This window comes from Protopterus annectens, chromosome 6.part0 (genome assembly GCF_019279795.1).
Source record: "Protopterus annectens isolate FY-2018-M chromosome 6.part0, PAN1.0, whole genome shotgun sequence".
In the NCBI taxonomy this organism is placed as follows: Eukaryota; Metazoa; Chordata; order Ceratodontiformes; family Protopteridae; genus Protopterus; species Protopterus annectens.
The window spans coordinates 1,576,447,116-1,576,471,580 of record NC_056737.1 but is presented as its reverse complement, the minus strand read 5'-3'; the positions used below and the strand labels follow the sequence as shown (position 1 = coordinate 1,576,471,580).

The following is a 24,465-nucleotide window of genomic DNA, read 5'->3' as shown; positions in this document are numbered from 1 at the left end:
CCCTGTTTTCTTTGGCACCAAGAAGAACCTGGAGTAATAACCCGATCCGGACTGATCTGGGGGGACGGGCTGGATGGCTCTTTTTCTTAGCAACTCCGAAATTTCTTGAGTTGCGGACTCCCTCTGATGGGGTGGAACATCGGGGAGATGTTTGGGTTTGGGGGGGGGGTTGCAAGAACGGTATCGTGTAACCTCTGGATATTATCCGGAGCACCCATCGATCGTTTGTAATGGACTCCCAATTTGATAGGTGCTCCGATAGTCGCCCCCCGACTGCCTCCAGAGAGGGACAGTCGGGCAAGCCCTCAGGGCTGTTGCGCGGGTCCTTCCGAGAAAGGTTCTCTAGACCCGAAGTTATGCGGGCCCCCTCTGCCTCTGGGCCGGCGTCCACCTTGTCCTCCTCTGCCTCTAGAGGACGAGTTGTCCGCAGCAGGACGGGATTGCAGAGATTTACGGAACCACAGCTTCTTTTGCCCCCTCTGATTCCTGGAGAAGGATCTTTGGGGGTTAGAGAAGCGGACTCCGATGGCCGACAGCGTCTTCCCATCCTTCTCGCTTTGGACTAGCGTGTCGCGAACCGATGAGCCAAATAAGGCCGAACCATCGTAGGGACACCTTAAAGGGATCCATGAAGTCGCAAAGGCGGAGCCAGGAGTGCCGTCGCAAGACTACTCCCGCTCCGCTAGCTCTAGCGGCTCCTTCCGTGGTATGGGAAAGAAGCCGCATAGATGTATTTGATATGGACTTTAGAGTGGCCATTCGAGTCTCAAAAACCTTTTTGTCTGGGACCGACATGGACTCCGGAGGGGCTGCAGCGTATTCTTTAATTAAGTCACGCTGTAGCCTGATAGTGTGTGCCATGTAGTTCAGCGACCTTATGGCAAAGTTTGCTGAAGCAAATATCCACTTTCCAATACGGTCCAAAGCCCGGGACTCCTTGTCCGGCGGATGGACCGAAGAACTTTCTTGGGCAAGTTCTTTCTTAGTGGCAGCCGCCACCAACATAGCATCAACCAGCGTACCTTTGGACCAAGAAGGTTTATCACAGGGAGGGCTGAGGACCTTATCCGGGCATCTAGGGATAGGCTCCACGGTGTTAGGCACCTTCCAAGCCCTGGTGGTAATTAGGTCCACCAAGGGGTCGGCTGGGGGGGACACCCAGGAGGTAGATGGGCCTGCCTCAAAGGCCTCCAGAAATACGGACTCGTCCAGGGAGGGCTTTTGGGCAGACCACCCCCCTCTTACATGCAACATTTCCATGATGTCTCCAAATGAGACATCTTCAGGGGGTGACCTTGGGGAACCCTCCCTATCCTCCAAATCCGTATCCGTGGTAATGGACTCGGGGGTGTCCAGGTGCCTCCTTTTGCACTGGTGCTTCCGAGGTACCTCTTCGGCGGGGCTGTCCGAAGAGGGCTCGTCCACCGGGTGGTGTTCCTCCCTAGGAACTAACTGGAGGCTTTGGGCAGGCTGTCCAGATGGACGGATGATCGAAGACAGACCCTGATACAGTGGGGGCACGGGTGGATCCGAAGGCCCGGTCGGGGACCTGGATGACTTCGACAGTACCCTCTCCACCACCTCAAAAAACCGAGGGAGATTTACTATCACCAGCCTGAGAAAGCAACCTCCTCGGCTCCGAGGATAGGATCGGGGACGGAGCCGAAGCAATTGGACCCGAGGTAATGGTGTGCTCCGCCCCAATCGGCGCCGAAGACACAACCACTCCCTCAGATCCGATGCTCAACCCTCGGCCCCGAGAGCTTGGATCCGACAAGCTCGAAGGTATAGTCAGCGTTGAAGACACTATCCCTGTCGGCGCCGACGTATCCCTGGATCCGAAAAGGCCTGGATCCGACAACTCTGAGACCCGATAACAGGTCGGAGAAGGAGCGATCGGGGCAAAAATGGGGGCTGTACTCCCTCCCAAAGGGGGGGGGGAGGCAAGAGCATCCCCATCTGCATCTGGGTCTGTAAAAATCTTCGCATCATACGATCCATGTCTGCTTCGGAGATGCTACTAGTGGACCGCGAAGAGGTAGTCGAGGCAGGCCGGGAAGGCCGCCTCGAAGACCTCGAGGGAGACCTATCCTCCTTCTCCGGCTCCGGAGAAAAGGAAGGTGAATGGAGCCGAGAGGACAAGGATCCGGAGACCCTCTCAGGGGACTTCAATATCTTTTCAGGCGGAGCCGAGGGATGAGACTCAGCCCGCCTTTTAGAAGTATGTCCCTCTCTCTCCCTATGTTTCTTCTTCTCCCTGTGGGAAGAAGAACCAGACTCCACAGAGCTAGTACCCGATAAGGGAGGTTGAGTCCTGGGTACATCTAAGGGAGTAGCCGGCGCCGAAGCTACAGGAGTAGCTTGGACCCGGCTGGGAGAGGAAGAAGAAGCTGATTCCTGAGGGAGTTTTCCCGCCAGGATCAGCTTGTTCTTCCTGTCCCTGAGTGCCCGAGGGTTGAAGGCCGCACAAATCTGGCAGGCCTCCAACAAATGTGCTGCCCCAGACATAAAACGCACTGAGTGTGGCCATCAGCTGGGGAAAACTTGTGGCCACACTCAGTACACTTCGAGAATATAGCCTTAGACTCAGCCATAATTCTCTCACACACACACCCAAACACTAAGGGGGGGGGGGGGGGAGGGAGAGACAAAATTAAACTAAGGAGAAAAAAGTTTTTTTTTAAGTGGGTTTGACGCTAAAACAACACACACACAATTTAAACTAGAGATTAGCTATTAGAAAAAGGAACAATCTCACCAGGCCAGGAGCTCTTCACTAGGAAGCAACTGTCTTTAGCCGCAGCAAAAAACGATCTGAGGTAATGTGGTTGGTAGTAAGGGATTATGGGTAGGGGGAGGAGCTAGGAGCTCGGATCTTGAAGCTTGGAAAGCTGCCGGTTCGGATCCGAGGTCGGATCCGACTACCCACAGGTTGCAGATCAAATGAAGTAACTACTTCAGATCAAGGATTTCATATGAAAAATTAATGACTCCAAAACATAGAGGTGGATTGGAGTTACCAAATTTTGAAACTTACTATCTTATAGTAAACTCAAACAGGCTTCTTAGAATTGCTAATTATAACATAACTAGCACTAAATGGATACCTACCTGGGTAGTTCTGAATTATAAATATATTTTACATTTAAATATTAATCCTAAAGCCATACCCTTTTTACCTAAAGAAACTTTGAAACTGTATGGGATAATGGATCACATTAAATTATATGTAACGTCTTTACAAACCTTATTTCAGTCATTAGATCTTGCTCAATATATGATGGCTTATCAACCCTTTCATACAAATCCTAACCTGAGACTAAATAAAAACCTAATTGATCTTAAAGAATTCCCATTAATAATCAATTTAACTTTAATAGATATTTATACACTTCTCAAACTCTCGGCTAATCAGATAAGACAAGAATTAAATTTACCCAAAAACTATCTCGTTATTATAAGACAAATTAAGGAACTTTCTATAAGTTACTTTAAAAATGTTAAACCCCGAGAAGAGAATATAATTAAATGTTCGAATTTGTGGCAAGCTCTCCAACAAGATATTAAATTTATAACAGCAGCAAATAATCTAATAAAGGAGTTTAAATTCCAAAATAAAATTCTTGTGCCAAAATATTGGAAAGAGAAAATGCCAGAGATAGAAGACAGTCATATGATAAAAGTAATTGATTTGACTACAAAATCTATTTCTCTTCAAAAACTGATGTATACCCAGTTGATGATATGGAATAATGCGTATTATACACGCCTTAGAATGCATAAATTTAATTCCAAAAATTCTCCAGTTTGTCCATACTGCAAGGATCAATCTGCTGATATGTTCTGGAGTTGCAAATGCATATACAGACTTTGGAACTCACTAAAGATACAACTTCAAAAGATGGGTTACCAAAGTACAACACTGTCATGGAAATTTATGATTTTGCATATTCCCCCAAAAGAACTTCCTAAATCTCAAAGTATTGTATTAATCAATATCTTTTTATTAATGAAGCTATACATAGCTACTAACTGGTTAGACCCATCCAAAACATCATGGAATAATCTTAGAGTACTAGCAATAAGGCATATACTAGCTCACAAATTACTTTTGAACCAACATAATAAAAATATTAACAATCCAAAAATATGGGATCAAGTATTTAATATTATATTAGCGTAACATCTTATATTTGAATTTAACAATAATTATTTTTACACCTTTAAAAAACTATGTAACACTAACTGTTTATTACTTGAATTGATCTTAACCATTTGTATACTTTTGGTGTATAATTCAGTGTGTTACTTGGAAGCATTTATGTAAATATTGTATATATGTTTTGTGTTTTTGTTAATTACTTTAGTTGGTAGTTTTTTTGTTTTTTTTTTTGTTTTAATTTTGTATGGCATATAAGAAATTAATAAAAATTATTATTGAAAAAAAAAAAAATCTGAAATCAGAAGTAAAACATAATCACTCAGAAAAGTTATGATAAACAAACTATTCATACTCACTACAGCACAAATTAGGTTTTGAATGAACTGGCAAACCTCTGCACTCGGAGCAAATGGTAAGTGTCTGATAGTTTAGAAGTTACAAGAACTGAAGCATATGCAAAGAAATACAACTCTGCAAGACTGCAGTTACACTAGATGCAATGCAAGCAGAACATATGGTCTCACACAGGAACTCAACTATTTTCAGAAACATGGTAAAGGTTATTAAACAGGCAAATATGAAAACCCTTAAGTGAGGAACGGTGTCAGATATCTTCCTCAAAATACCGTCTATTAGCACCATAATCTTGATTATGAAGATGTACAGTACATGTTGAAGCTAAGCCCTTGCTTCCTGTGAAACGACAACACAAAATAATCTACATTTAGCATTGAATTGAGTGCTTACGGGATCTCTTTCCTCACTTGCTTAGAGAAAAACAGCTCTTGTACTCACTTTCCTCACTTATCTAGAGGAAAATTGTTTTTTATTCAGGCATGTCCAAGGGTCAGCTCCCAGTGTTCTCTTCTGTCTATCTGATGAACCTGGGCATCTTGGGGCAATGTAGATCCCTCTCCTCCTACCACCCAACACTACAACCTGTGAGAGATGCACTTATCTAGCCAAACTGGAGGTAAAGCTCTCTCCAACCAAGACTGACCTTGACAGTCAAGAGGAGAAAATAAACACTTGCACCACACCACACTCATCACATAGTCTCACTAAATCTACACCACCAAAATCCACACATACAAACACAAAAACATAAGCGGAGGCTCTCAATAATATTCTGCTCAAGCAACAGAGACCTCCAAAGCAAAAATGCAAGCAACCTCCACCCCCCCCCAACACAACCCAAATGACACATAGCCCGCAAACTCAGTATGCCAGTTAACCACAGCCAATAAGGCAAAACACCGTACCCAACACACTAGTCATAAGTGACTCTATAGTCAAGCACACTGATGTCCCACTCACCAGGCTAAACAAAGAAAAGGTTACTGTCAGCTGCCTGTCGGGTGCCAGGATCCGCCACATAACCCACACACTCAGGTCACTCCACAACAAGTACAAATATGACTCTGTCATTGTCCATGTTGGTGTGAACGACCTGAGACGTACCTCCCTGGACTACATGAAAAGAGACATGGAAGAGCTCTCTGATACTGAAGCCCAGGCAGGTATGACCCCAGCCCTGAGTAGCATTCTGCCATCACCCAGAATGACACCGCAGTACAAGGACAAAATGACTGACTTCAACAATTGGCTAAGCTTTTGGTGTCATTCTAAAGGGATCCAGTATCTGTCTGCCTGGGATGACATGGTCGATAGACCACGATGCTTTGCCAGAGATGGCCTGCACCTGTCACCCCTTGGATTCCGGATACTGGCTAAGGTTCTTGCCGCCCCTATAGTGCCTTTTTTAGGCAAAGTTCAAATGACAAATTCACCACCGTAACAGGAACAGGCAAGCAAAAACTGAGGGTGATGCTACTCAATGCTAGAAGTCTAAATCTCACAATCCACTTACTCGAGGCACTCCTTAAAATGGAGAACATCGATATCTGGCAGTGACTGAGACCTGGTTCAAGGCTCCAGAGAGCACCCCTGCACTACCAGGCTATAACTCGTATCACACTTTTCGGCCATGTAACCTGGACCGGAACACCAAAGGCAGAGGTGTGTCCATATTCATTAAGGATATCCACACCTCCATGCTAGTTGCTCAGCATAATGCAGCCGAGGTTATCCAAGTGCAACTAACTCTGAGCAAAACTGCAATCCAAATTGGAGCTTGCTACAGATCCCCCACCATGCCCCAGGATTCCCACTCCTCTTTTCTTGATGTACTGGAAAATACTAGGGTTCAACCAAACACCCTAATAATGGGTGATTTCAACTACCTCACCATTAACTGGGAAAACTACTCATGTACCAACTCCTTCGCTCAACGCTTTCTGGAATTCATAAACTCCAGTGCCCTGGATCAACTTATCCACATCCCCACCAGGGGCAACAATATCCTAGATCTAGTCAGTACCAACATGAGTGACCGGTGTTCAACACCTCATTGGTCCAATCCGACCATAAGCTAATTACCCTAGATATCCACATCCTGCCCTCACCCCCCATTAAGGAAACTACAGTAAAAAATGTCTCCAAAGCTAACTTCATGCTTCTTAAGACAGAAGTGGTGAACTTCATGACACCCATGTAGATGGACAATACAGTTACGACTACTGAATCCTACACAAGTGCACTTTATAAGCACTTACACGAGTGCATGGATCATGCTATCCCAAATAGAACCAAGATGCTATCCTCCAAAAAAAGGAAGCCAATCTGGTGGTCCCCTGCCATAAACAAACTGTACAACAGAAGAAAGAAACTGTTGCAAAAGAGAGTAAAATCCCATGAGTGGAGGAGCTCCCTGGTCAGCCTCAGTAAGAAGCTGCGATCCCTGATAAAATCCTCCAAAGCTAGTTACAAAAACAAAATCGCCACCGATTCTAAAGACAACCACAAAGCATTCTAAGCTATGTCAAGAATCTCAATGGCAACACTCAGATCTGCTCTGAGTTACAGCACAATGGCACTAAATATACAGACCCAACTGATATTGCCAACATCCTGGCAGATAGGTTCAGTGCTAACTTTACCCCCCTCTCACCCCCTAAAGAGCCCATCTCTATACCAGAAGAATGCAAAGTTTCTGTAATCACGGCTGCACAGGTAAAAAACACACTCTCCAAAGCCAAGAACATAGCATCCATGGGACCAGACAACATCCCAGGCTGCGTTCTACACAAGCTAAAGAACGAACTGGCACCCCACCTAAGTACCATGTTCAATAATAGCCTCACCTCAGGCTTGGTGCCCGCTGAATGGCGCACAGTGACGGTTTTCCCACTCCACAAGGGGGGAGCCACCATGGACCCCGGGAACTACCGCCCAATTAGCCTGATGAGCCTGGTCTGCAAGGCCATGGAACGTATCATCATGGGACTTATAAACAAAGACATTGGTAATCTCCAAACTCTGGACCCCACCCAGTCCGGGTTTGTAAAAGGCAGATCATGTCTCCTAAACCTGATAGACTTCTTTGAAGCAGTCACCAAAGTCATAGACGAGGGTAAGGTGGTTCTCACAGTCTATCTAGATCTTGCCAAGGCTTTTGACACCATCCCCCACTCTGGAATTACAAATAAACTCACTAAACTAGGTATAAATCCCTATGTCACAAGATGGGTTTCCAACTGGCTTACTGATAGAACCCACACTGTGAAAGTAGCAGACTCCAAATCCGACTTCAGACCAGTGACAAGTGGAGTACCACAGGGTTCAGTCCTGGGTCCTCTCCTGTTTGGTATCTACTTCTCTGAAGTACAGGCTAACACAGAAGGTCTTTGGTAATGAAGTTCGCAGATGACTGCAAACTAAAAGCCATAACTGAAACTCCTAACAACGTGGACATCCTACAAAAGGGTCTCACTGAGACAGATGCCTGGTGTCAAAGCCATGGCCTCAAGCTCAATGCCAAACAGTGCATTGTCATCCCCTTTGGTAAAAACTCTGTACCAATGAACTACAACATACGCGGTAGTATACTTAACACCAAAAGTGTGATAAGAGACCTTGGGACACAGGTGGACAGTAGTCTCTCCTCTGATAATCACATTGCCACAGTAGTCAGGAAATCCTTCCATGTGGCACACCTCATCACAAAAGGTTTCTCATCCAGAAAAAAAGAGGTCATTGTTCCCCTATACTCATCACTCATTAGACCCATTATAGAGTACAATGCCCCTTTTGGTATGTGCCTCATAAGACATCTACAACAACTGGAAAGTCCGCAGAACTACCTCACAAAGAGGATTACTGGCCTTAAATAGATGCCCTACGCAGACCGTCTCAAAAAAATCCAGCTTTACTCCGTCGCATATCGTCTACTCAGAGGTGATCTCTGCCTAACATACAAAGCTATGTCAAACCCAGAGCTGTTGGACATGCTCCACTTAAAGAAGCCACAATCCCTCTGAGCTACATGCTCAAGGGACCTAAACCTTGTCACCACAATAAACAGAACATGCTGGAGGGATAGATTCCTGTCCCAAAGACTTCCCATACTCTGGAATAAACTACCTATCCATATCAAACAAAGCACCTCATTAGCACTCTTCAAGAAAAATCTTGATGACTAGATGGGAAATAGGAAATTCACCCCAGTGATCACTTCTGTGGCTCTGCTCAACAGTGGCACAGGAAAATCATTTTCTTGGGTGGCAAAATCCAGGGTACCTTTTTGGCTGGGCTTGTATAGGCCCTAGGGTCAATAGCCTAGTACCTACCTATGAATCTGATCAATGATCCTAAGTCCAAAAATTTTGTCCAAGGTTAGGGGCTTCGGTTCCCAGCTGAGGGGTCATTCTGTGCAAGTTAACTACCATAGTATTGCAAACTGAGAGCATAATGCTTAGTCATGCAGTGCGTCATCTTCCGAGACTCCTGGGGTAATCATTCTGGACTAAGCCACCATTCTTACTGATGTGCCAAACGACCTTGCAGACAAGACAGCGCGGCAGCTCTTTTCTCTATGTTTTGAAAGGTTTACAAGACATTAAAGTAACTGCTTTTAGTTCCAAGACACTAATGTGGAGTTTCATCTTTGGATCTGTCCAGAGACCTTGAGCCATGTGTTCCCTCTGGATGAGCACCACATCTTAAGAGAAATGTCTTGTTTGTCAACTGCTAGCTTTACTCTGACACTCACAAAGCTTCATTTGTTTGGAGATAGTTTCTACCACACCACACTGAAATGAAAATATGCAAGCCCTGAAATAGGTTCATAGGTTAGTACTAGGCGAATTGCCCTTGTGGGCCATTTTAAGCCTAGCCAATTACCCCATGTGAAAATCAAACCCTGTACCTTGTGTCTGCAAGGTAAACACCTTAACCATTATGCCATCCTAATGCCATTGTTAAGTTCAAAACATATAAACACCATGTCCTTAAATATATTTTGTGGTAGCCTCTTCTAACCTAAAGTAGGGATACCAGTATGATGGCTCCCAACATGTAACCCAGCAGATGAAAGTGGACATGATAAAGGATGAGTGTTATTCACAACATATGCTATTTTTTGTTAAATCACAACTTGTCTGCTCAAACTAAAAATGTTCTCTCTTAATTTCTACCCAGGACTGGCTCTAAAAATGTTATGGAAAAAGCTAATTCTGGGTCTGAAAACTTTGGCAAGGTTTTCTTTCCTTTATAATTCCTACAATTATGTTAGATGCTAACAGCCAATCATCCAAATATGGGAATACTTTATTTTAATTGCACCAGAGATTTGCAGCACCTATCACCAAATTCTCTAGAAAATCCTATATGAAGGACAAGCCCAAGAAAAGGTAAGTAAAATGATACATATGTGAATGAGTACCTAACATATCAGCTGATATCTGAAACAGCTCACAACAATATTTGGAGTACTTAAATTTACCCTTTTCATGCCCTTCCTACTTACACTCCTATAACTGCCTGCATGTGTGCCCATTTGGCCCATGCATGTCATCCCCTACTCCACTGCAAAGGACAGTATGTAACCACAGGATCCCTGCTTTTGTCCACAAGCCTAATGGGGAGGTTGTACTAGCAAGAATATGCATTAAAATGAATGGTTATAAAACTTACATTATATACTTACCATAACAATAGATCCACGTTTCTCAACAACAAGAACAAAAAGTGAGTCCCAGCTCTACTTTCAAAGTCTGGATAATTTATTCAATATAAATTGAATAAATTATTAATATAAATATTAATCCCTCAATATAAAGGGATTAATTTATGTTATTTTTTGTACTTGCAATAAATATTACATTGGCGAAACAAAGAGAATGTTGGCAGACAGAATAAAAGAACATGTTAGAGATGTGAAGAATAAAAAATTAACTAGTCCTATTGCAGAACATTTTAATTCATGTCATGGTGGGGATATTAGTTGTATGAAAGCAACAATTTTAGAACATGTACCACTTTATTTTAATAATGTTGATTATCAGAAAAATATACTGAGACAGAAGGAATCTGTTCTAATTATGAAATATGGAACTTTGGTTCCTTATAGTTTGAATAGGGAATGTAACTGGCAAAGCCTTATTTAAGGCTATTTCTTTAAATTTTTACTTTGCCATGCTCTAATTGAATTATAATCTAATTGAATTTAATTGAATGTTTTACAAGCATATATAAGTGTTTTTTTAGTGATTGTTAACTTTTTACTCTGAAAAGGCTGTTAGCCGAGGCGCTAGGGATTAAGAATTGTTCTTGCAAGTATATTGAATTATATTGAATAAATTATCCAGACTTTGAAAGTAGAGCTGGGACTCACTTTTTGTTCTTGTTGTTGAGAAACATAGTTGGTGGTTCTTTTGTTGTTTTACAATATGACAAGTGAGTCCATGTGCTCCTTTCCGCGCATTTTTAGAGAGTCTGGTATGGAAATATTTCAATGCAATGGTGACAATACTGGTCGTGCTAATGTTTTATTAACCAATGAAGCTGAGAATAATTTGTCTGGCACGACTAAAATGATCCCTGAAGGTCCAGGAGGTTCTGGCCTGGGTGTCATGAAGAAATGGGAGAATTCTCGAATGAGAACTGCCGTGAATCCATTTGCCACGGTAGGCAAGAAAGTTACCATACCTGATAATCCTGATGCACAAGATCTATGTATCAAATTGGAAAAGCTAATTTTCAAAGAAACGGCGGTTTTTTACAATATTGGTAGTCTTGAAAGATATGCGGAACTAGATATTACACCCCGTGGTCTGAGATCAGTTAAAAACCCTTCTACACCATTTGATCTCAATGATGAGATAGATCAAAAGTTTCATGAACGATGGATAGCGGCTGCACATCGGTGCAGTACTGAATGGGTTTCAATTTTGACTGAAAGAGACAATATTAAAAAAGAGAAACTTGTAAGTGATATGAAACATGTATGTGACCAACTAGTTAGCATAACTTCCAGTTCCACTTTGGAGAATTTCCTGGTGGGTATAAATACTAAATTAGCTAACTATGAGAAAGATCTAATTGATCGGAAGAAATATAAGTTAACTAGAGATATTAGGGATTATGAACACAAGAGGGCGTTTGTGTTCACAAGTAACCAGAGAATCAGAAAAAAGGCGGTATCGTTCCAAAGAGGAAATCCGGTTTCTGAGCCGCATAAAAGCAAAGGCTTCCTGTCTGGTGAAAGTGGCGCGTCATCGTGGGAAGAGGATGACAGAGAGAACTTTCCTGAATTGCCAGGAGCCGACCGGGGAAGGTTTTCAGAAGACATTCTCGAATTTCAATGGACATTATACGAACTCCAGGAAAAGGGGTTGGAACAATTCAGAACGCCATAGAGACCCAGGCGATGGACATTTTAAAAGAGGTAGATGGGCTTGAATTTAATAATGAGACTATAGCTAATAATTATGTTATCAATTTGTCTAATTATGTCTTAGATAGTGTCGAAATGGGCATTTTGGAAAAGGGGTTAAAATTTGTTCCTACTTGTTTCCCTAAAAATATGAGTTAAAAACAGAATTATTCCAACTATTTCGTAAAATGAATCTTCGAGAATATTTTTTTAGGTGTACCCCTTGTCTTTCCACCAATGCTGATAGTTCTACTGTGGAAATGCTAAATAGTGATGTAGAGAGTGATGAGAGCTTTTACTCTTGTACATCAGATAATGAAGATATAATTAATGCATATAGTACTTTTAATACAAGTATGTTAAAATCTAATAGCTCTTTTTTACCTCCTTACAAGAATGCAATGATACAGAAATTTGAATGTGTGTTAAATTTAATGTTAGAAAAAGAACTATAATGTTTTTTGAAACAAACACATCACTATAATTTAACTAAAATAGAATGGAATAAATTACGAGCACTTAGTAAAAATGATAACATAGTTGTTAAACCCTCAGATAAAGGGGGAAAACTGGTTATATTAAATCCCTGTGATTATTATGAGATGTGCATGAAACATCTAGGTAATAAAGATGTATATCTTGAGATTAATGTAGCTTATGTGAAGAAAGCAGAAATTGACTTCAATAATCTATTACAGAAAGGTATTAGATTACATTATTTTACTAAATCTGATGTTGACCAAAAGATAACCATTAAAAATAACCAAATGGCAAGATTTTTTTGTCTGCCGAAAGTACACAAAAATTTAGATAGCCCTCCAGGCCGTCCGATTGTGTCAGCTCATGGCTTTTTTACATATAACATGTGCACTTTATTACATGAAATATTAATTGAAAAAGTTTTGACATTACCTTCTTATATCAAAGACTCCTACGACTTCCTTCAAAATATTAAAAATATATGTTGGAAAGAAGGAATGTATTTTATCACTGTTGATGTAGAGAGTCTATATACAAATATCTCCCATTTTTGGGGATTAGAAGCTATTAAGTTTTTTTTGGGTGACTGTCCCAAAACTCATTATGTATTAGAAATGGTAGAATTCTGTTTAAAGAATAATTTCTTTGAATTTAATGGCAAAATATACAAACAGTTAACCGGAACAGCGATGGGGGCAGCTTTTGCTCCAGCTTATGCTAATTTATTTATGGGGATGTTTGAAAATGAATTTCTATACAAGTTATATTTCTTTAATACACATGTTATAAAATATTATAGATTTATTGAAGATCTTATTTTTATTTGTAAAGATGGCTATGAAATTTCTGACCAATTTATTCATGAATTAAACATTAATCAATATGGTATAAAATTTAGTGATGTACAGATAGGTTCTGAAATTAATTACTTGGATATTTCTCTAAAAGGTATTAATAATCAGTTTATTCATACTAGTATTCATAGAAAATTTGATGAAATTAGTTGGAAAATGTGTGGAAGTAGTTGTCATCCGACACATACTTTAAGAGCTATTCCTTTTGGGAATTTACTAGAATAAAAAGACTTAATTCTGATGTCAATCTAGCTTATGATGAGTCTCTGAGAGTGGCTAAGTTATTTATTAATAGGGGATATGATGTCAATGTAATTAAAAACAGTCTTATAAAAGTGTTCAAAGAGAGCTTTAATATAAAAACAAATGATGGAGAACATAATAAATATAGATATAATAAACATATAGTTAATGAAGAAAAAATATTTTTTGTGACAAAATATACAAACTTTTCTGACATTATGAATGAATTAATCAGACAATATTGGAATGTTATTAAGAATGAAATTGATTCCTTAAAAATATTAAATTGATTGTTTCATACAAAAAAGCTAAAAGTATTAGGGACTTTCTAGTCCATAGTATCTTTAAACGACCCATAACTTTGATAGTTAATAATATAAAAGAGTTAGGAACTTTCCCATGTGGCAGTTGCTCAGTGTGTAAATATATAGTAACTGAAGTAGGAAAAATTAATGGTAAAAATTTCACTGTTAGGGCCAAATACTCCTGTAGAAGTAAGGGATTAATTTATGTTATTTTTTGTACTTGCAATAAATATTACATTGGCGAAACAAAGAGAATGTTGGCAGACAGAATAAAAGAACATGTTAGAGATGTGAAGAATAAAAAATTAACTAGTCCTATTGCAGAACACTTTAATTCATGTCATGGTGGGGATATTAGTTGTATGAAAGCAACAGTTTTAGAACATGTACCACTTTATTTTAATAATGTTGATTATCAGAAAAATATACTGAGACAGAAGGAATCTGTTCTAATTATGAAATATGGAACTTTGGTTCCTTATGGTTTGAATAGGGAATGTAACTGGCAAAGCCTTATTTAAGGCTATTTCTTTAAATTTTTACTTTGCCATGCTCTAATTGAATTATAATCTAATTGAATTTAATTGAATGTTTTACAAGCATATATAAGTGGTTTTTTAGTGATTGTTAACTTTTTACTCTGAAAAGGCTGTTAGCCGAGGCGCTAGGGATTAAGAATTGTTCTTGCAAGTATATTGAATTATATTGAATAAATTATCCAGACTTTGAAAGTAGAGCTGGGACTCACTTTTTGTTCTTGTTGTTGAGAAACATAGTTGGTGGTTCTTTTGTTGTTTTACAATAGATCCACGTTGTCTGATTTTCATCTGGTTCAGCACATGGGTTTTCGGATCCAACCAGATCCAACCTCAGCGCCAACTTTGAAGCTTCTTCAGTTCCAGGGTTCTGATTCCTCCTCTACTCCACTCCAATACCTCAGACTGAATTTGCCCCTTTCTTACATAAATGATTTATAGCAATGTACATATGATAATAGTTGCAATGAAAAAAAAACAGAGGGGGAGAAAAGGCAGAAGTCAGAACAAGACTGTTCACAGACAGGGAGCTGATTAGTAACTACCCAGTCACCCTGAAATCATATGTGTCAATTTATGAAGGGGAAGACGGGAGGAAAGTTGAACTGGAAGAAAATCAGACAATATGGATCAATCATTAGAGTAAGTACATAACTTTCATATCCAGTGTTGTCTATATTCATCTGATTCAACACTTGGAACAGACTTACAAGCTGTCACTCTGGGTGGTATCAAGAAAGGACATTCCTGATGGTGGTAGAACCAAAAGAAGAATGTGTCTTAGATTATACATCCAGTTTATAATTAGGCACAAAGTATGGACTGTGGACCAAGTTGCTGCAGCACAAATGTTGTCAAAGGGAAGCCTTCTGGAAAAGTCTGTTGAAGTAGATATTGCTGTAGTGGAATGGGCTATAGGCTTAGATTGTATAGCCAGATTCTTTTGTTACAGACAAAGGAAATGCATTGTGACAACCACTGCCTTTAAAGTGTAACTTTAGCAACAGCTTTACCCAACTTTGGCTTAAAAAAGGCAACAAACAACTGAATTTCCTGTTTGGTTATATGAAGACAGAATCTGAGTTGATTATGAACATCTAACAATACACAGAATGTATTTGCCTTTGTTTCAGTTGTTGTTGTTTGTCTTTCGGCTTTTTCCCTGTAAGGGGTCACCACAGCGGAACTCCGGTTCACTAATGATTGGCAGTAGATTTTTACGAAACGCCGAGGTGCCAGCTCGACGCCCAACCTTCAATGAAGGCATGCCCATTTACGCACGCATGTCTTTCAAATGCTACCCAACCACGGAGAGGACATGCAGACTCCACACAGAAGGCACTCCCAAGCCATGCTGAGAATCGAAAGGGAGAACCTCTTGCTGTGAGGTAACAACGCTACCGCCGTACTACCGCCTTTGGTTCAGTATGTAGGAAAAATAGTGGTAAGTATATTGACTAATTTAAGTTTGCTTCAGATGTTACCTAAAGAAAAAAGATTTATTAATTCTCAGAGAAACTATGTCTTTGTGGAACAACAGATATGAAAGTTTGAATGAAAGTGCCTGTACTTCTGAAATCCAACTGGCTGAAATAACCACCACCAGAAAAAAATTTTTCCAGGTCAAGAACTTTAGATCTACTGCGGCTATAGGTTCAAAGGGGGATTGGGTTACAACCTGAAGCATAATAGTAATAACCTATGGGTGACCTCAGTCTCTGAAAGGAGGTCATAAAAGAAAGGTTCCTCTCAAAAAGGCTTTAGAGATCTTTACAAAAGAGTCATTATGGCCAATATGGAAGTTCAAGATAGCTGCCATTTGAACTTTGATGGTGCAATAATTGGAACCTTTGTTAAATAATTCAGATAAGAATTCTAAGATGGATGGAATGGGTGCTGAGAAATTATCAATCCTTAGGAAATAGCCCAGACAGAGAATCTCTTCCATTTGCTGTGGTATACCTTTTTTGTGGTTGGTCTCTGAGAAAAAAGATATAACTTTTATAACTAAAGTGGAAATCCAGGCATCTCTGGCTATGGTGACAACTCGAGAAACAATGTGGGTAGATTCATGGATTTCTGGTCTGGCAGAGGCAATCCAGATGGGTAATTGGAAGATCTGGATATTGATCCAATATCCATGGGGGATATACTAGTAGAGGTCACAGGAAGGGAAACCATGTTCGTTGAGGCCAGAAAAGGGAAATAAGGATGCCCCTGGCCTTGCACTGTCTGACTTTTTGGATAAACTTGTTCATTAAGGGTAAGGAAGGAAAAGCATATAGGCAATCCAGAGGCCAAATGTAGACCAGGGCATCCCTCAGTCATTGACCTTGTGGAGGGATCAGGGCAAAATAACTGCTGCATTTGTGGTTGAGATATGAGGCAAAGTGATCACAGTAAGGTTGACCCCAGCAACAGAAATCAAAGTTGCCACTGTTGGATTGAGGGACCACTCATGAAGCATCATGATAATCCTGCTCAGTCTGTCAGCTAACACTGGATGATCTGAGGATGTGTATTGCTATAAGAAAGCTGTGTGAAAACATCACCAATTGCCAAACTCTCATGGTCTCTCAACACAGCAGACAGGAATAGGTTCCAACCTGTTTTTGATGTACCATACCACAGTCATATTGTTCATCAGTATGGAAATCACACCTCTGGGGAGGAAATCCTGGAATGTTGGCAACACTAGGAGGACCACCCTTATCTCCAAGATACTGACAAGATGATTGGCATCTATGGATGACCATGCACCTTGAAATCCTCCCTTTGAAATGCCCTCCAGAAGAGAAGTGTCTGTAGTTGCTACCGCTATCGGTGTGTCTGTGTGAAACAGTCACCCCTCAGTCATGGAAGAGAAAGTACAGTTGTGTACCTACCATAAATGTAGATGTTCGAGTGTATTCACTGTTGCAGTCATTACTCTTGGGTTATCCTGCTGGCAGGCTACCCTCAGTCGGCCAGAATTCCAAAGTCTAGGTCTGGCGTTGGTTGCTGTTGCTTCTTCCCTGACGTCAGTGCTCCAGGGGTATAAAAGATGCAGCCGACGCCATTTTCTTCAGTTTTTCTTGCCCCAGATGTCAGGTGCCCCCAAATTGGTAGGATGAAAAAATATGCCAATAGAAATGCATGCACAAAAATAACATTTCCTTCATCTACAAGCAAATACACCAAATAGGTTGTATAGGATAAAGAAGTGCAGATAAATGCCAGCAAAGAAAAAGGGGGATGGTGGGTGGGTAACCTGGACTGCAACAGTGAATACACTCGAAAATCTAATTTATGGGAGCACACAACTGTACTATGTTCATCGTGCTTCACTGTTGCAGTCATTACTCTTGGGTTGAATCCCAAAGCTGAGGATGGGTGGCTGGGCAAAATATGATTAGGAGAGGCTATGAAGCCCTGCAGAACTGCAGTGGCAAAACCTGCTTTGGACTTAGAGTAAAGAGGTAAGTGGTAGTGCTTTGTGAATGTGTGCACTGAACTCCAAGTTGCAGCCTCTAAGATATCTTTGGTTGGTACTCCTCTGAGGAAGGCTGCTGAAGTGGCTGCTGCTCTGGTGGAATGAGGCCTAATGCCCTTAGGCACTGATTTGCCATGTTGAAAATAGCAGAAACGGATGCAATGGCCTATCCATTTAGAAATAGTCTGTTTTGAGATAGCCTTTCCTTGTGATCCTGCAGCATATGACACTAAAAGTTGCTCAGTGTTTCTGAAAGCTTTAGTTCTGTCCAAGTAGAAGTGTAACTGCCTGTGTATGTCCAAAGAATGCAGAATTTTCTCACCCTTGTTCTGTGGATTGGGATAAAAGGTAGGCAAGTGAATGGTTTGGTTGAGGGCCACACTGGACAACACCTTAGGCATAAACGTAGGGTTTGTCCTGAGAGAAACCCTGTCTGGATGAAAAATGATGAAAGGTTCCACAGCCATGAGTGCTTGTAACTCCGAGACTCGCCTTGCAGGGGTTATTGCTAGAAGCAGAGTTGTTTTCCAGGATAAGAATTTTATATCTGCTGTTGATGCTGGCTCGAAAGGAGGCAGTGTGAGTTTTTCCAAAACATAATTGAGGTCCCAGGCCGGAATTGGTGCTCTCCTTGGAGGCCTAAAGGATGAGGAAAGATAGGTGGTTTTGTATTGTAATGGGCTGAAATGGCAGAGGCATGAATCTTAACTGATGAGAAAGAAAGGCCTTTGTTCAGCATCTCAGTTAGGTATTGTAAAATCTGAGGGATATTTGGTACACCCATGTCAATGCCTTGTTCCTGGTTCCAAGCACATAATCTCTTCCATTTTTCTGCATAAGATTTTCTGGTACTGGGCCTCCTGGCCTCCAAGATAACATCCATAACAGCTTTTGAAAGAGGAGTGTTCTGAATGGCTACATTATCTGCCATGCTGCCAGATTTAAGGTCCTGAGTTGACTGTGCATGATCTGACTGTTTTGTTGGGTCAGCAAGTGAGAAGTCTGTGAGGCAATATCCATGCTGGACCTTGAGACAAGCTCTTTTGGATTGGGTATCAGTGCTGGCATGGCCAGTCTGGTGCAATCAGTATCATTTTTGGCTTCTCTTGTCTGACCTTTAGGAGTACCCTGGGAAGGAGAGGCAGTGGGGGAAAAGCATATACTGTTAGATTTTTCCAGCTGAAGGATAGGGCATCCACTTTCCATGCTTGCTTGTGATAAATCCTTGTGCAAAATCTCCGCAATTGGCAGTTGTGAGGGGAGGCAAATAGATCTATGTCTGGGCATCCCCATTTCCTTATTATCATGCTGAAGACTTGTGGATCCAGTTTCCATTCATGGGGATTCATGAAGTTTCTGCTTAGTTCGCCTGCCAGAGTATTTATTTTTCGTGGCAGGAATTGTGCTTGCAGGTGAACTTGAAAAGCCAATGCTGTGTCCATAAGGTCATTGCTTGACTGCAGAGGGGGTAGGAATGTGTACCTCCCTGCTTGTTTATGTACCACATGACCGTAGTGTTGTCTGTCTTTATCAGTAACTGTCCTGAATGAAGCAGGTCCTTGAAAGCTGTCAGGGAATTTTGAACAGCTAGCATGTCTTTTTGATTGATGTGAAGATGCATCTGGTTTGCAGGCCATGTGCCTTGAATACACTTTCCTGCCACATGGGCCCCCCAGGCATAATCTGATGCATCCGTTGTCAGTGTCGGTCTGGCTGTGGGTAAACTGAATGGCAGACACTTGTTGTGGTGACAGGCTTCTGCCCACCACCAAAACTCCTGTTGCAGGCAGGGAATGAGTGCAATTACTGTCTCCAGGCTGTGGTAATGCTGAGTCCAAACACTTTTTAGATACCACTGTAGTTTCCTCATATGCAGTCTGGCATATGGAATTAGTAGAATGTAGGATGCCATGAAACCCAAGGCCTGCAGGATTTTCCTTGCAGATAAGTGGGTTTTTGTTGCCAATTTCTTGAAGTATGTAGTCAGTTGCTTTTGTTTGTCTGGCGTGAGATAAGCCATCTGGGCAGTTGTATTTAAGCTTGCACCCAGGAATATTATCTCTTGAGAGGGCACTAGGTTTGATTTATTTTTGTTTACTGTGTACCCTAGGCCAATTAGTAATCTTTTTACAAACACCAGATGTTTTAGAAAAATGTCTTTGTTCTCTGCTTGAATTAGGCAGTCGTCCAAGTAGGGATATATTTGAATTCCTTTTTGTCTGCAAAACGCAATTACTGGTGCCAGGCATTTTGTGAAGACCCTGGGTGCAGTAGATAAGCCAAAGGGCAGTGCAGAGAATTGGTAATGCATTGAGCCAGCTATGAATCTGAGGTATCTTCTGCAAGATTGTCTGATTGGGAAATGCAGGTATGCCTCTTTTAGGTCCAAAGTTACGAGCCAAGCCTTCTTGCCCAGCATGGGCAGTAGCTGCTGTAGAGTCAACATCTTGCATTTTGGAACTTCCAGAAACGTATTTTGTACAGACAGGTCCAGTACTGGTCTCCAGGTTTTGTCCTTTCTGGGTACTAGGAAAAGTCTGGAGTAAAATCCTTGCCCCTGCTCTTGTTGTGGTTCTTGCCTGAATGGCCCTCATGTCCATGAGGGCTGTAATTTGTTTTTGTGCCTCTGTCCATTGATTGTGTGGCAGGTCTGGCATACCTTTTGACCTTGGTAGAGTGTGAAAATGGAACCTGTAGCCTTGGGACACTATGTTCAGGACCCATTTGTCTTGGGTAACCATTTGCCAATTTGATGAAAAAAGTGCTAGTTTTCCCCCTAAGGGGGCTGCCAAAAGAAAAATGCTTGGATCTGGTAGAGGAAAGGCATTGGGACTGTCACCTGTAAGGTTGTGATTTGTCTTCTCCGCTTTTGGAGGTAGGAGCACCCCATTGTTTAGGCCTGTATGAGCCTTGGGGCTGAGATCTGCCTCTGGGACACCTGTATCTGCCTCTTTGTGGTCTGTCTGACACTGGAAAGGACCAATTTTTAGAAGGCCAGTTCCTGCTAAACCTGGGTGGCTGTATCTGTAAGAAATCCTTGACTGTCTGCATGGATTTTGCTTTATCCTCCATTTTTTTCAACACCTCTTCTGCTTTAGTACCAAACAAAGTGTCATGCTGTAATGGTGCATCTAATAATTTTGCTTTAACATGATCAGGCAGATTCTGTTCCTTTAACCAAGTATGCCTGCTAATCACAGAACCTGTAACTGCGGCCCTGCAAGAGGCCTCCAGTGAATCATAACCACACTGCAAAGTATGCTTTCCCACTTGTTCAGCTGCATGCAATAAATCCTGCAATTCCTTGTTCTCTGAACATTCAGTATTTGTCAACAATTTCTGTTTAAGCAGTGACATTAAATATTGCTGATATTTAAGCATATGAAACTGACAATTTAAAGCCCTTACAGCCAGAGTAGCAGAAGTGTAGATTTTTCCCCCCATCTGTCTAGAGCCCTAGAATCCCTATTTGAGGGGACAGGGTTTTTTGCAGTGGAAGCTTTAACCCCTTTGGGATGCTGAGATATAGTTTCTGGGTCAGCAGCAGGGTTTTTGTATAGGAATTTATGAGAACCCGGGACCCTGTAGTATCTGTCTGGCTTAGCAGGTGCAGGGGGTAAAGAGTCCAGGGACAGGCCGAACTCTGAAAATACATCATCTACAATGTCTAGAACAGGTGAAATAGCAAAGGGTCTGTGCTGAGGTAGTAGCAGAAAGTCTCTGAGCCTATTCTTAGATTCAGAATAATCTTGGCTTTGCTAGTGGAAATGCTCCCTCATGATATGCAGGGTTTCCCCAAAAGAATAATCCTCAGGAGGAGAGGCTGAAGGAATGGATTCTTCAGCATCAGAATCCTCATAGGGAAGCATGGAGTAATCCTGTTCAGAAGAGGAATTAGAGGAAATAGAAACCTGATCAGAAGAATCATACTCTGTCTCTTGCCTAGGCCTCTTATCAGGCGGGGGATGGGAGCCCCTGATCAAAGTAATTAGATCTTCAGCCATTTTGAGCATCTGTTTTTTAGGCATGGAAGTCTGAGTAGGAGAATGCTGTACTTGTTTCTTTGTCTTTAGAGCTGCTTTAGTCTTTGAAGCTGAAGATGGCTTAATATATAGTTGTGTAGGTCTGAAGACACCCTCAGAAGCTGATGCCTGCTCAGCGGCTCCGGGCCCATCTGAGGGAATGATTTCCGAGTGTCCAATACCTTGAGTATCCAAAGGCCCAGTTGGCTCCACGTGGGAGTCTGAAGTGGTCTGTGGCTCTGAGGTAGCGGGCGTCAGGGGCTGCGAAAGCACCTCACTGAGAACCCGCGAACCGGCATCTGGCCTAGCAGAGGCCTCATCGTCGGTTTTGGACCTCAGATGCCTATACTTTTCCTTGTCCTTGTGTTTTTTGTAAACTCTGGTTGTCGGCTGGTCCAACGGCTTTATATAATTAAATCTTCGGCCAAAGTAATGAAATGCAAAATCGAACCAACGCTTGATAGTGCGTTGGTTAAATCTAGCACAAAACCAACAGCTAGCAATGTTGTGATCAGGGCCTAGGCAAGGAATACAGTAAGAGTGAAAATCCTTATGAGGTATTTGCTTCTCACAAGAAATACAATTGTTAACTTTTTCTGACATTGGTCTGGAGCAAGAAAAAAGTTTCCTCAATGGGGTACTTAGCTTTAATGAAGTTCGGATTTGAAAATCTCAGGAGTCGGACGACCGGCACTTGCGAACTGCTTTTGCTTCAGGCACCGCGCGGCAAGAAAGACTGAAGAAAATGGCGTCGGCTGCATCTTTTATACCCCTGGAGCACTGATGTCAGGGAAGAGGCGACAGCAACCGACGTCAGACCTAGACTTTGGAATTCTGGCCGACTGAGGATAGCCTGCCAGCAAGATAACCCAAGAGTAATAACTGCAACAGTGAAACACGATGAACATCATAATCCACCAGGCAATGTATTGTCTGCAGATCTGAATGAGCTGAATCTTTGCATGTAAGGGATGGATGTCCTGAAACCAGTGTACTGCTAGGATCCATTGCAGCACTCTCGCATGATACCTGGCTAGTGGAACCATTAGTATCATGGATGCTATTAGACCCATGAAGCATAAAATCAACCTCACTGGAGGTGAGAGATGATGATGCACCCCCATGACCATTAGATGTAAAGAAAGAACCCTGGTATGGGGAAGGCTGACAATCTGAAGGCTAGTATTGAGGTAGGACCCTATGAATTCCATTTGCTGGGTTGTATTCAGATGACACTTGGGAACATTTATGGTTATTCCTAGATTCAACAACAACTGGAGCACAAGATCCAAATGGAGAAGTAACAGATGCTCAGAGGTAGCAGACAGGAGCCAATTGTCAAGGTATGGGGAAACTTTGATCCCAAGCAGTAGCAAGTTCCCTGTCACCACTGCCATTATCTTGATGAACACCCTGGGGGCTGTGGTGAGGTCAAAGGGTAGGGCTCTGAACTGATAATGACTGACTCCCAGCCAAAAATGGAGGAATCTCCTGGAGTGCTTCAATATCTTCACATGATAGTAAGCATCCTGGAGATCTCTAAAGTATATCCAATTGTCCTTCCTCAGCAGAGACAATATGGACTGAATAATGACCATCTGTAATTTTGTCTGTTTCACAAATTGATTTAGGTGAATGAGATCCAAAGTGGGTCTGAGGTCCCCACTACAAAGAACTTTGAATATACTCTTGATTATAACTGGTCTTGGGGGCTGACTGGAAGACTCTTTTTTTTTTTCTAGCAGTTTTGAAACTTCTACTGTTGCTGGTTCCTGCTGACTGGCTGAAATATCAGGTACATTCCTCTTTTTTTTTTGAGGAGGAGGAAGGGAAAAGGGAATCTAATAGCTTCTGAAAATTATCTTTAGCACCCATGAATCTGTGGTGAAGTTTTGCCAGGCTTGTGGGTGCAAAGACAAGCATCCCCTGACTGCTTGCAGACTGCAGCAGTCAGACAACCATTCAGGTACATCGATAAGGCTTCCTTGAAAAACGACCATGGAAGCCCTGGTTGTGCGGTCTTGCCTCTGCCCTTAGGGCAACCTCCATTTGATTTACCTTCACCTCTACCACAAGGAGGTCTATCACCATGAGAGTTGTGGAAAGAACTCTTATGATTTTTGGAACCACATATTTTCCTCCCATACTTTGATTCCTTGAGAAGGATCTTTGTGGAGTGGAGAAACTGATCCTCACTGCACAGACAGTCTTGCCATCCTGCTGACTCCTGGTAAGAGCGTTTTTAACTTTGGATCCAAAAAGCATTGACCCATTGTAGGGGGAGGCATTTACAAAGGATGTCTTAAAGCTTTCAGCAAAGCCACAGAGGCACATGCAGGAATGACAGTGCATAGTGATACCGGTGCCTGCTGCCCTGGCTGTGCCATCAGAGACATTCCAAAGCAGTCACATGTCTACATTAGTGGTTGACTGTAGTGTAGATAACTGGGAGTCCATCATTTTCTGAACATCAGGAGGCAATATACCAGGGAGAGATTTGTATAGTTCCTTGGTCAAATCTCTCTGGAACCTAGTAACATGAGACAAACAATTCTGCGATCTGACAGCAAAAATGGCTGAGGCATAAGTCTCTTTCCCAAACCTATCGCGCTAGACT

General features: G+C 41.9%; 1 protein-coding gene across 1 annotated transcript in view; it reads right to left on the bottom strand.

The window, feature by feature from the left end:
• Positions 1–24,465, bottom strand: part of IQCB1 (IQ motif containing B1) — a 1,943,919-nt gene that overhangs the window by 1,023,480 nt on the left and 895,974 nt on the right. The window contains exon 10 of the mRNA XM_044075021.1: positions 6,211–6,226. Within this exon, the coding sequence (XP_043930956.1) occupies positions 6,211–6,226 (16 nt within the window). The remainder of the gene's footprint in view (positions 1–6,210; positions 6,227–24,465) is intronic.